The sequence below is a fragment of the Silurus meridionalis genome, chromosome 20 (genome assembly GCF_014805685.1).
Source record: "Silurus meridionalis isolate SWU-2019-XX chromosome 20, ASM1480568v1, whole genome shotgun sequence".
NCBI lineage: Eukaryota > Metazoa > Chordata > Actinopteri > Siluriformes > Siluridae > Silurus > Silurus meridionalis.
In genome coordinates this window covers 14359058-14373217 of record NC_060903.1, presented here as the reverse complement: position 1 = coordinate 14373217, position 14160 = coordinate 14359058, and the positions used below count along the sequence as shown (strand labels likewise).

The window sequence follows — 14160 nt, the reverse complement described above, 5'->3', positions numbered from 1 at the left end:
TTGTTGCAAACTTTCGCACACGTGTTCACAGCGCCACACAGTGGCGCGGATGATGTGTTCAACAACAATTCATTTTCTCAGTAGCTTTCAGTGACTTGGTTCTTTGAATCTTTTTTGTCATTTATTTAATTTCATTCCTTTGATTTTCAATAAGCAGATCCTATAACATGTCATCAACATACATTAACTCTGTCTATAGTTACAATAATGAAAATATGACAATGCGGCTAAAGACAAATTATGATAAACAGAATGAGTAGCTTCACCTCTCATCTTCTGGTTCGTATTGCGTTATTTTGTCACGTGACAATAATGTCAAGATTCGGACCAAAAAAACTGATCTATTGCATTGGGTAGCGTCATGTGAAAAAAAATGGACCTGCAGATATTTTGCGATGCTAAACTCATGCAAATCACTCTTTGAGATCACTTTCTCTTTTGCGTCACATTAAAGACTCATTCATGAACGACTCATCACTAGTTGCATTGGAGCAGGGGTCCCCAAATTTGTTTTCGAGGGCCACATAATATTTCCTGTCTTTAATGGTGGCCGGGTCGTTCTGTAACAGAAAATGACATAGGCCGGAGTGACCACTGATATTATTGTCGAGATTATATTAATTTCTTCTTCTTCTTGCTCCTATTAGGTATCGCCAGAGCAGATCATCCGTCTTCATACAAGCCTGTCCTCTACATCAAGTGAAGTCGAGTAGCTTTTATGGTCATGTCAACCATATATAGATGATGCAGTACACAGGGAAATGAAACGTTTCTCCAGAACCCTGGAGCTACATAAAACAACAAAGAGCTACATCACACCACACAACACTGAGCTACATACTAAGGACTAAAGTAGGTGTCCTCGCCACATAAAGTGCATCATGTGCAACCAAGTGCAAACAGTGCAAACAGACAACACAAGACAGTGTATGACGGATACACAAAACACAAAATAACGCCGGCCAGTAAACCTGCTGTACAATGTGCAAAAAGAAAACTGAAAACAAGAGTGTACTTGTAAATATAAACACAATGTGCAAAACAGCAACAGCAGCAATTGAGTAGATGCACAAAACAGCATGTAAACAGTTATAATATAGTTATAATAAGACAATATATGGATGTGTGAATTGAAATGAGTATTGAGTGTGTTGGAGTTCAGATTTGTAGCATCTCAGTAACACACAGTGAGTGAGTGTGTGAGAGTTTGCAGATGCAGCATGTGGTGTGGATGCCTGTGATAGAGGGGAGAGATACTCTGATGATCTTCTCGGCATCCTCACGATCCTCTGAAGGGTCTTGCAATCAGTGATGGTGCAGTTCCCAACAAACCAACTTAACACCGCAACGAGTTTCCACACAAGCGAACTAAATCACTTTAATACAGTATTATTAATAAATAATTTAAAAGTGGTAATTTGTCGCCGCCTGGCGGCCGTGTGGCACATGTGCATGGCACACTCTCCACCCCCGATATTTCAGAAACTACAGGTGTTCCTTATAAAGTGGGAAATCTGAGTGGATTATTGATTTTTGATTATTGAATTATTGATTATTGTTAAAGATTTGTCAGAATACAGTTAAATAATTAAAAATGACTTTGATAGACAAAAAAACCCTCACTTTTGATATCTGCACAAAAAAAGAATAGTAAGAGAGACAATAAGTAATAGACAAGTAATAGATTACTAAAAAACTAAAGGTAAACATTTTCAAATTTGTTACTTAAAATACTAAATTACAATTAAATAGCATAAAAAACCCACCCTTTTCCCCTCTTGGATCAAAATTGTAATGTAGTAACTCTAGGGCGGAAATGTGGTCATTTAAATACCAACAGTTTAAGTGAGAAAATCATGAAATCAATTTTTACAAATTTATATACATAATTTGGAAGAAGAACCCACCTGAAGTCAGTGTGGATATAAAATATTTTATAATAAAATAATACAATTTCCCCATCATTTACGGCTATTTTAGGCGACAAATTAACAACGGTATCATGTAGAGGCTGTGATTTCCGCATTTTACCACTAGATGGCGCTCGGAGAATTAAAAGCTACTTTACTGAAAAATTTAACTCTCTTAATGGCGCCATCTTAAGGACGGAACTTATTTTACAATTTTAAAGCATGATGTTAAAAAAAAAATAATAATAACACGTTGTTGAATATTGTTAAAGTTTTTTCCTTTATGGAGAATGCCTTAAGGCAAAGTCAGGAACATAATGAAGACCCTCAGCCATCCCATCAATGGACTTCTCTCTGTTGCAGTCGGGGAAACATTTGAGGCCTCAAACCAGTGAAACAACAATATTCTGTATTATTCTATTTGATTTTTCATTGTATTTGTTCCTGTTTTATTTTATTTTATTTCTCTATTATATTGTCAATAATTTTGAATCTTATTTACTTTCATGCTGCAAATTTCCCTATTTCTACTCTTTACTGTTTTATTCCAATTATGTAACAGAGTGGTCATAAAAAGCCTTTCACTGCATACTGTGACTCACAATGTGAACACCCCCTTTTCCTTTTGTTGAACCTGAACTCTGAGGCTGAACATTAACTCTAACACATAAAACTCCCGTGCAGCATATTCAAAAATGCATTAGGTCAAATTAATCTTTTGATTATAAGATGAAGTTCTATAAACAGTTCTATGGATCCCGAGTAAGAGATGTGCTGGAATGTTGAAAGATTTATGATCAAACTCTTGATGTCACCCAGATGAGGATGGGTTCCCCTTTTGAGTCTGGTTCCTCTCAAGGTTTCTTCCTCATAACATCTAAGGGAGTTTTTCCTTGCCACAGTCGCCACGGCTGCTCATCAGGGACAAATTCACACCATTCACCATCACTGTTGATTTGTGCAAAGCTGCTTTGAGACAATGTCTGTTGTGAAAAGCGCTATACAAATAAACTTGACTTGACTTGAATGAATTTGGCACAGTTGAAACAAAAACGAGTTAAATAAACACTAGAACTGTTGGATGTGCATGTTGTAATATATTTTTTGATTTGTTGTATAAGACACCGTTTTGATTTGTGTGGAAAGGTTTGAAAAGATCCATAGAAATAATCATGTCAAGATAATAAGCACATACAAACCTTTCCAACGTTCGTCTTGCAATTTATTGTATAATATTCGTGTAATTACCTGTTATTTTGTTGTAATAACAACTCGGACTTAAATAAAGGTTTATTGTGTCTTACATTTTTTGGAAAAAAGAAACGAAAAAAAAAGCAGACACAATTGAACAAAAATTGGACTACCTGGAACAGGATTATGATAAAGAATTTTATATAAAAAAAAAAAACCACAATACTTTTTTAAAGGGCATAACCATAATAGTTAATGGGACACAAGAATATGTTGAAAAGTGCATTTTTAGAACATCTGAGTGTGAATTAATGAGTCGTTGTAATTAAATCACTATGACATTCAAGAAAACATGTAGAATCCAAGTCTTTCCTTGTCAAAGAATAAAATGTGTGTGTGGTGCATGAAAACTAGTAAACATCTACACGCCGTGTAACACATATCTTTAACATTTCATATTTGGTTACAGCACACATTAAGATTCGACTGTACAGGTGTCAGGTTTCCTTCTTCAAACTTTTCAGTCAAAACAGAAACGAAATGACTCTGATGATTTGGATGACTTGCTTTAGTGTAGATTACATGACAGAAAAACAGATGCACAGTATGAGAGTAAAAGCGCTGGCATGAAAATCAGAGAGATGATTTTTACCAGACTTTTCTTTCAGTTTGTAGTTTTTTCTAATCCTTCTTGCTGGAGCCTTGAATGTTGAGCTCAGAAACGTGCAGTTTCCTTTGGGATTCTGCTGGTCTCGCTTGGGTTTCTCTGGAGAAAGAAACAAAAAAATATCATGAAAAATGGGACAAAATTCCTTAACAACTCCAGATCTTAATAACTTATGCATAATTTATGAAAAAACTAAAGACACGTAAATAAATCGACACCGAAATAAGAAATGTCTTTTTTTAATATTAATAAAATATTAGTGTTGCATGTGGGAGTCTGTCGTACAAAAGGAATAAAACAGAAATAAAAATTTAGGATGTTAAATAAAATAATAATAATAATAATAATTTACAGTGGATATCAAAAGTTTACACACCTCTGGTAAAATGGCAGGATGTTGTGATGTCAAAGAATAAAAAAGTCGCATTTGGAAGGTAAATATTTACTACACCAGTCAGAGTTTATCTTGACTTGGCAATTTTTTTTCCATCCTTTCTTACATCTTTTTTTTTTTTTTTTTACCTTTTTGTCTTTTATTTTTTCCTAAAATATATATATTTTTTAATATCCTGTTTTTTATTTTATTTTATTGGAATAAATATCATATTTTGACATAAAACATTGTGACATTTATTTTATGTTACATAGCTTGAACAGGGGAATTATTATTATTATTAATATTATTATTATTATTATTATAATTATTATTATTTTACTATTGTACTTCATTACTCTCAGATCACATGCACTTGTGAAAATGTGAAAGATCATGTCTCATATGTAAACCTGTGTGTGTGTTCAGGGCCCGCGATGGCTGCTTGGTGAACGGCTCTGGCTCTAGGGGCCTCCAGATGGGACATCTGTGCAGAAGGCTGAAATTCAGACACCTTCTGTTGCCACTCCACATCGAAAGCTTCAGCTTCAGCTATGGGGTCAAAAAGATGAGGGCCAGAGGTCAGGGGTGATTTTGTGATACAGTTGTCTGGAGTTGCACATAATATTGAGGTGGAAAAGAAAATGTAATGCAAGGACAAACTTACTCTCATCCAAGTTCTGAAAGTCTTGGTTGAACTCTCGTTCTCCTGTCCTGGTGTTGTGTTTCTTCTCAATGACGTGGCCTCGGTCATTAATGTGGTGACCAATGGCCATCTTTTCTAACCCACTCTCAGAGTCTTTCAGAGTCCTCCTCGTTTCCTTAATCTAAACACACACACACGCACACACACAATACAGACTTACTTGCCAATTGTCATTACCTCTATACATCTATTAAGAAAATAAAAGGTTTTAATACTCCCCCCCTTTAATTAAGTACTTACCCCTCCAGGAATGCAGCGTGTCTGGCTGGAGGCCTTGAACACTTTGGCTGGCTCGTCTCCTACTTTAGAGTAAGTCATGACCGAGGAGGAGCTGAACGCGTGCGAGTTGGAGTTTGATGCCATGTCCTCCTGAAACCGAAGTTAGAAAAATAGCTCATGGCAAAAGTAATTATACAGACAGATGATGTAGTGTGAGTGACGGCACTTACAATGTTTCTGTGCATAAACTCCCTTCTGTCCCTCATGTGTGACCTCATGCTGTCCATCATGGCAAAAGGGTTCCTGAAGGAATCCAGGTCCTACACACACACACACACACACAAATTGGGTCTCATGTCTTTCAGTTCACCTTTAGCAACCTCACATGGTCCTACTGGAACTAAAGCAATTTTATGCAAAAAGTAATTTTAGGTAATGAAAACAAGCATATAGGTACAACAACTATAGAATACCACACAATATTATAAACATGTCTTAACTTCCATCAACGTCGCCTCTTCCCAGTGAAGTCATTTGCTTCCACACTGCAAAATGTAACTTCTAGAACTCTTGAGCCTTAGCCTTCTAGATCCTTGTCAAGAGCAGCTTTTCCACCCCACTCCAATACATCAGCACTACAGTATAAGAGCACTAGTGAGATCTATCCTTAGGGCATGCTTTGCCCTTAACTGCATTCTCTTCAAAGCATTCTCACCAACAGCCTATTAGACTGTTCAAAGCACACAGGCTTACAGAGTATGCACTCCTGAGGGCAAAGAGCCCTTGTGCTGTTAATGTGTGCTTTATAGAACAAATGTAATATAAGGAAGAGAATGTGTTGTACCTCATCGCGCAGTTACGGATGCAGCATCAAAAACTGACTCGGTGCCGCTGTACGTTTCGAAACCACAGCTACTCTACAAGGGTGTTGGAAATGTTCTCAGGATCTGTTTGTTATTTTTCTGCTTCAGTCCTAATGCACAGGTTTAAACAGTAACATCGAATGACTTCATGTGGAGAGATTTAATGCACAATAAAGGTGCTATTTGTGATGGCCATTAGTGGTCAACTAATAACATTAAAAAAAAAACCCTGCATGTGTCAATACTTATATATGATCATGAACAGAGACAATGGCAAGAAAAAACCTTGAAAGTAGATTTAGATCCTAAAGAGGTCATGGCCATTTGTGTCTGGAGACTCCAAAACAGAACAACTGGTCTGCCTATTTACAGTAATGTGGCCAACTGTGAATATTTTACCAACTCTGTGTATTTCTATCCTCAAGGACTGTCTGTATGCATCAACCCTTAATATTAGCATGTGCAAAATAACAGCATTGAAATCAAATTAAATAATGATAAAGTGTAGGTACAAATATTACAAAATAGTAATTAGGGTACAAAATATTAAAAATGAGTGTGAAAATGCTTTGTGTTTTCCATGTGTTAGATTTTTAAAGTTAAATCTTGGAGAGGTTTTCCATCTATGATCTCTGATGCCTTTTCTGATCAGGGAGAAATCACAAAGCACACAGCATGGCGCATATGTTCTTCTTCAGTTAATTGCAGATAACAGACAAGTACATATACACACTGGAGAAAAAACCTAACATGAAGCTGTTCCTGAAACATAATAACCGGAAATGTGTGAGCCAAGACAAAGACATTCCATGTACCTTACATACTCTCATTGTAAAGACCCTGTAGACACTGAACAAACAACATAGGAATGTGTTTAGAGAACCAGTGTGAGACCCATCCTAACACTAACAACCTGATTACTTAAAACTCACGTGTATTGTGAAGCAAGAACTGTCTCAAAGAGATGCTACTGAAGTGCAGAAATAAACACAGCCCTAGTGCGCATGGATAAGAAGCGAGCAGTGTGTATGTGAACAGGTGCCGGTATGTGTATATAAGAGAAGCCTGCTGAGCGCTGAGAGGGCCACAGTCTTCGCAAAATTGGTGGCTGTCAATGAGGATTATTCTGGCATTTCGCAACGAAGAGATCTGTTTTCCTTGAACTAGTCGCTGCAATGCTGTATCAGCTATTCGGAAAGGTCACAGTGCCGTAAAACTATCAACACGTAAAAGAGAGCTAGGGGCTAATCACGCCCCATGAGAGAAATGCACTGCCATCCTCTTGCCCGCAGGAGTATATTTATAAAGCTGCATATGTGTGCCAATCTGCAAAGTTGAGTTCAAGGCCAATTTCTGCCATGCCATGTCACTGCATCGAGTTTCATCTCACACCCAGATGCTTTTTGCTGGACAGCGCTCGATGAGTCAGAAGTCCCAAAAATATAGGGTGCTTTCATTTTAGGAAATGAGAGATAGAGTGGAGTTCTGAGAAGATGCCACCTTAAGTCTTATGATGTGTGATTCACAATGTAGTGTGAATCATACACTATTCATACACTATTTTCACGCTTGTGTAGTAAGCATGGTAAGTAAGAAAGGAGCATGGAAAGTCCATGAGGAGTGAAATACAATACTCCTAATTCTGTCTGGAAAGAGCTGAGTGCCATAATGTCACATACACGTGTGATGCAGGAACTTTCCCCAAAGCATGTCTGATGTTATCTGAGAGCACACGGTGAGAGCAGATGACCTGGGATGATGCCAAGTGAATGTGTGTGTGAGAATATTAAAGCTTAACCAATCACATGTCAACGGTCTAACGCAAAATGCTCATCATAGAGATGATCAGACATCAGAATGGGAAATTTATATATTTCAGAAGGGTCAAATTATTAGCTGATAAAGAAAACAACTAAGGAAATTGCTGAAACTAGTAAGAGTGAAAGAAATGTGTTCAGAATTACTTAAACATCACAAACATTTGGATATGTACAAAAGTGAAATTAAGATCATTTCCACACGCACAATTCGAAGGAAAGTTTTGTTCTCTCACGCAAAGGCAGAACATAGACGCACGGTTTGGTGTATCAGATGCGCCTGCTTAATAATCGGCCTTATTTGCAGCACAATCGGGCGATGCTGATTAAAATGGCAAAAATCTGCCCAATTAATCAACCGGCCGATCAATTGGTCAACCTTAATTAAAGTTCATTGCAAACTCTGCAACAGCTTTAGATTCCCGAAGGGAAGAAGGTAGAGGGGTATAAGAAGCACTACTGTATGTTTAGCACTCTGAAGCTGCTTATAGCCTGCCATCTGGCCATCATGAGACCTCGGGGTTACACACAAACAGTACATGCACAAAAAACACTACATCCACTGACCATCTATGCATTAAAAAGAAAAAATAAACTTTTACTGTAACTGTTGCTGTAAGTATAATCTTTTGTGCGTAAAAGGCTGGCAGTAATAGTTCAGTTGTTAAGCTTCTGTGTAGAGCTTTTAAAGTCTCAGAATGCAAAAAGAACCACTGCAGAATCCTTCAATACTAGTAGTACTTTTAAAGTCATTAACAACAAAAAAAAATGGTAATAAAACAAAAGTAAGCAATAACATTCAAATGAAATTACAATCATTATAATACAGGATACTTCTTATGCAATCACAGTCAGACCCCGACATACGACCACTCGACTTAAGACATTTCAGAGATACGACAGTAAAAAAAAAAACGAAGAATATCTAAATTTTTCCATGAAAACGTTCAAAATCCACGCACGGTACGTAGATTTGACAACTGCGCAAACAGCGTGGGAAAGAAGTATGCCTGGCAGGCATGCATTGTGGGTATCAGAGACGCTCTAGTTGGCATGACCTCGCATAGTTCAGACGCGTTCACAGTGATCTTGTGCGTTCTCCTTTCTTGCGAAGTGATTTTACCGCTTACTGCTTTATTTATATTTTTTATTAACTTTATTTGTAAAAAAAAAAAATTGTTTGTGTTTACAGTGCCTCTTTATGTCTGTGGTCCCTATTTACGATGTAGATTGGGGTCTATCTGTATATATTTATATTATAACAACAAATTGTTCCTCTCTAATGAAATTACTAAAACAAAAATAGCGCTTAGAACATTATAAGAAACGCAAAACACAAACTCCATAAAACTTTAAAGCGCTAAAAAGCACTGACACTGGAGACTCCTTCTGTAAAGACTAATTAACGCCCTCGTTACAGTAAACCTTGCTGTATCAATAAATACACACACATACAAAAAAATGATTACAATCACTACTATCTGCTTAATATCAATTCAATATCTGCCAAAAACCTAGCCTACACCATCAACCTGTCTACTGTGTTGAGTTTCCAGAAGAATCTCCAGTCCAGTTGAGTGGGAAATCAGCGTGTCAGTTGAACAATGTTGTCCAGCCAGCTAAAAATACCCTTAGGGCTAAAAATAGCTCTGTACCAAGACCCCCGCCACACTCTTCTCTCTACAGTGTTCAATAAGCCTTATAACTGCTTTGCCAGTAAAGAGGCTCAGGTTACACCGTGGCAGTTTTCCATCATGACCTTGTTCAACTCCCCACGCTGGCACTGTCGTTTTAACTGCTGCTATGTCCAGATGGCACAGTGCTACTCGGACACGTGTACGGGTCGGTCCTTTCACTCATCAGCCAGTGTGTTTGAGCAAGATCTGACGAACCGGACAGTGGTGCCGGATTTGGAATATTCACTATGGGATTGGTGAACATCTGGAGTGAAGTTCAAGAGCGAAGTAAACAAATGCTATAGAGTCCAATGTGTTTTCAAATGATCCTAGCAAAGATTAACTTGGTTATAGCCTGATATAGTGATATTAGGTTTTATGTTACTCCACCTGTACTCTGGATGTACACTGAATGGGTGCCACATTTTGATTTTTGTGACTGTTTGTAATGTTGAAGGACAAACAGGGCTTAATGCTGGCCCTCAGTACTCACTCTGTTCCTGTTGTGAGGAGCTACACTGAGGTCCTGACCTTCTTCCCTGCGTCCCCTGTCCTGGCCATTTGTGATACTGGGCATGAAGCCGTGCCTGAAGGGACTCCGAAAACCGCTCATCATTTGACCCATGCGTTCATGGTGAAGGTGGAAAGGTTCACTAACACACAGAGTAGAAAATAGCAAACAGACCTAAGTGTGTTATGTTCTAAAGCACAAATAACTCAACATAATGCATGTCACTCATATGCTGGCTTCAAGCATTAGAGACAGATATTAAATAAACAGGACAAAGGAGGACCTACCTTGCTGGGCTAAATGTAATAATAATAAATTAAAAAAAAAAAGGGAATAGAATAGAAAGAGGGAGGGGAAAAAACAGGTTTTGAGAATATGGTCTAAAAGTGTACACATATCAGATCATTGCTATTATTGTTTAAGAAGGAACAGTGTATTTATTTTTTAAATTACTTCTAAACACAACTGTATATAAGATATAGTTCATATGAGTTGGATTGGAAGGGGATAGACGTTAAAAGGCCTGCTATAGAGCTATGACCTCAACCCTACTGAACACATTGAAACGCTGACTGCATCTTAGGTCTCCTCACCCTCCTATACTGTACATCCATACCTGACATTGAATAAAAATCTCCACAAGTACAGTCCGAAATCTAGTGGAACACCTTTCTAGAAGAGTGGAGGTTATTCTTAACAGGAAATGGGTAATGAATGTGGAATAGGATGTTCAAAAGCACTTTTACGGTTTTACAGGTGTCCACAAACTTTTGTTTATATAATTTTGTAGAAACCGTACCACTACCACTGAAGGGCCGGTGCTTCCTGGTTGTATTCAGTAACACATAAATAACATATGACTGCAGACAATTTCTATTATGAACGAATTATATTTAATTACAACGTGATTCAATATTATGCTGAACTAATTTACTGTATTAACAGGCTGTCGTAATGAAATGTTTACACTATAAAAACAAAAAACTAAATCCTAAATGGCACTGGGAGATAATATAGCTGCGTAAAACAATTTCTGGCAATTTTATGTTAATTTTAATGACAGGTTTGAAAGATTTTCCACCTTGTACTCTAACAGAAAATAGTAAATAAGTACTGAAGTGAACGTTCTTTTCTATGATCTTAGAGTGTGGAAATACTAAATCAAATTATATGAGAGCGAGATGAGAGAGGAACGAGAAGACCAGAGATAAGAAGATTACAAAACAGATAACAGAGGATGGGGAAATAAATGATCAGAAGATTGAGAGACGGAATTTTGAACCGTGAAGCTGACAATATCGGGTCCGACCCTAACCCCATAAAATGTTTTTGAGTACCAATATAAGGTCTGGACACACTATAGTACTACCTCACCTTGAAAGGGGTTTAACTATGGGATGTTGTGTGTGAAAGGTTTGGGCGCATATTAATTATAATAATATTTTGACCTTGTCTGAGTTGCTGCTAAATTCGTGTCGGGGCATCATGCTGATGTATGATATCACAATTTAAATGATTTGGACCATCCTGAATTTCTCTCTTCTATCATTTATAAGATTAGGTGATGAGTAGTAGATGAACAAGACAAAACTGAGAGAAGGAACGAGTGACACAGAGAAAGTCAGACAGGCATTTGTGTGTGTGTTTAGTTGCACTATGGACATCTTAGGGACGTGCTTTAAGGTCGAGGCAGGGTAAAAGATATATATATATATATATATATGAACCAAAAAGAGATGAAATTCCCAATAAACTGCTTTGAGAAGACAATTTTATTGGGCTCGTGGTGTTATTCTTTTTTTGCAATTTATTCGATAACAACAAATATCTTTTAGACAGATTATGTGAAATGTTTGATTAAGGAAGACTATGACATGCAGATATAAGCAGTATATTAGTGATATTCCTATAGATAAGGGCACACATACACCATGCTCAGGTAAGTGTGAACGGGATTAAGCAATCCGATGTCTCTAATTGCGCCTTATAATATATATAATATATAATTAAAAAAAATAATAATAATAATAATTTTTATATATATATATATATATATATATATATATATATATATATATATATATATATATATATATAATAATAATAGGGATTTATTAGACAGAAATTAGTGTAAATAAATGAAAGGAAAAATCACATTTAATTACATTGGATTATAAGAGGTAAGGCACTGTAACACCTGACTGCACGTTTCTGGTATATGCCCATAGGGACACATATATAGAGTTGAATTTATTTGTGCGTTTTTCAACGTTATAACACGTTTATATCAGGTTTATTTCCATTATTTCCCAAATAAAGCGGACTTTTCTTTTCGAGCGTCTCAGCGCCTCATCACACGCTCCCATGAGCAACATTGAGCGACAGGTGCTGGGGCTACAAAATCTTCCAAACACGGGACACAATCCCCAGCTAAAAGCTTATAACAACAACAACAACAATTGTGTTATGCTTTTTATGTGTTGTTTTAAATGAATCTAAACAATTCAAACAAGCGGCAAAGAAATGAAACTTACGAAAAAAAGGGGTCTTCTTCAAAATCCCTGATAATGCTGTTAAACATGTCCACTGACTCTAACGAACAGCTTAATGTTAAATTTTGTCAAACAAATTGAACAAAATCTTACGAGCTGTCGCTCCTCTGGGCTGATCCGCACACTGACCACTGCGGCTCGCTTTAGCTAGAACAAAAAACATTCGGTTGGCATGTCAACGCCCACGTGATTCAAACGCAGGCATCTGATTGGCTGGTTATTCTCAGTTCTAGCCCTTTGCTGCTTTTAGCACCGGTCGGTGTTGTGTGTGCGTTGCCATGATAACGGAGGCGAGCTAGCTTCTCGAAATGTCATTAAACTGTTACTACTACTACCACCACTACTACTACTAATAATCATAATAACAATAATAATTAAAATAATATTTTATTACAGTTAAGCGTGAGTCCCATATCAATTTACACAACCATAAAGCCATGCTTATGTATTTCCTTCCAGAACTTTCCACCTCAGAACCCAGAACTTTCTATTAGACTCATGTTATATCATATGACAATCTTACCATGAACATTCATAGAAATGCTGGCAGTGGCCTTCTAATGGTGAATGCAGACAGAACACATTTGTCATCAACTAAACTCCATGGCGTGGACAGTGGGTTCAGTCTTCTTGTCATCAAGTCTACTTAAGGAAGTGTAAAGCATGCACGTAAAGTAATCCAGCAGACAGGAGTGAGCAAACTGCAGTTTTTCTAAATAGAAAAAACACATCCATTACCTATAAAACACATTAAATGACTAATAGAATAGTAATTTTGAAGTAACACTCAGCCTCAGGAACACAGTATATACGATATGGGTTGGAGTGGAAGATCTTGGGTGGTCAGAGTTTGAGCATCATTACAGTCACCTATAAATCATCACTAGGTGTGAGGTGGGAACACATACATTTGCACATTCTCACACCTAGAGGAAATGTAGCATTGGCAACCATATAGTGGCATGTTTTTAAAAAATTGGGAGTAAACCAGAGAATGTAAAAGAAATGTAGAACGTCGACAAGAGAAAAGGTAAAAAAAAATTAAGTTTAAAAAAGTATGACGAAACTCTTACCACAACTTTTCAGGCACATAGTTGTATATAAGATGTTTTACATGGGTTGGAGTGGATGATTGTGGTGGCCTGCTAAAAGCTCTGACCTCAACACCAAAAAAATCCACCTTTGGCATGTATTGGAATGCTGACTGCACCCCAAGGTTCCAGAGTGAAGAGGACTGAGCAAACTACAATGCTTTTAATAGTGGAAAAGGTATCTATTACTTATAAAACTGCATTAAATTACTAATAAAATGCAGTTCTGAAATAAAACACCATTCTAAAACAAAGAAAACAAAATGCCTGGCTGGTTTAAATTTCATATTCATCAATGATTAATGATCATTACTTATTCAAGACTATGTAAACACAACGAAAAACATGAACAATTTCGTATGAATGCTCTCGTGAGCCTCATACTTTCTTACTCAAGGAGTTCTTCGTGCCGCAGTCACCTACAGTTCAATCATCAGTGATCTAAATGACACCTAAAACACATTTCACAAGCATTCTTTTATGTAGTACTGGCACTAAAATCAGTTTGTTATGGAATAAAACAGTACAGTGATGTGTTTTGAAAAACATGAAAAAAAAAAGTGTTATAAATTCACTCACTACAT

At 37.0% G+C, this 14160-nt stretch overlaps 1 protein-coding gene across 2 annotated transcripts; it reads right to left on the bottom strand.

Moving 5' to 3' along the window:
- Positions 1–2987: 2987 nt before the first annotated feature.
- On the bottom strand, positions 2988–12624 carry mlf1 (myeloid leukemia factor 1). Of its 2 annotated transcripts, XM_046875861.1 has the most exons (8): positions 12468–12624; positions 10221–10229; positions 9916–10075; positions 5297–5386; positions 5088–5216; positions 4809–4968; positions 4555–4693; positions 2988–3867 (listed from the first exon to the last, which is right to left on the bottom strand). In XM_046875861.1, exons 1-8 carry the CDS (start codon positions 12512–12514, stop codon positions 3783–3785), a joined length of 819 nt encoding a protein of 272 aa, XP_046731817.1. In that variant the 5' UTR covers positions 12515–12624; the 3' UTR covers positions 2988–3782. The 2 variants fall into 2 exon arrangements, with proteins under 2 accessions (XP_046731817.1, XP_046731818.1); XM_046875862.1 differs by lacking the exon at positions 10221–10229.
- Positions 12625–14160: the final 1536 nt, after the last annotated feature.

Excerpts from the sequence above, each read along its gene's own strand:
- mlf1 (XM_046875861.1), bottom strand. The coding sequence starts at position 12,514 with ATGTTTAACAGCATTATCAGGGATTTTGAAGAAGACCCCTTTTTTTC. Across the intron at positions 5,387-9,915 it reads CTCCTCACAACAGGAACAGA|GACCTGGATTCCTTCAGGAA; the intron begins GTGAGTACTGAG and ends GTGTGTGTGTAG. Across the intron at positions 4,969-5,087 it reads CACGCTGCATTCCTGGAGGG|ATTAAGGAAACGAGGAGGAC; the intron begins GTAAGTACTTAA and ends GTGTGTGTTTAG.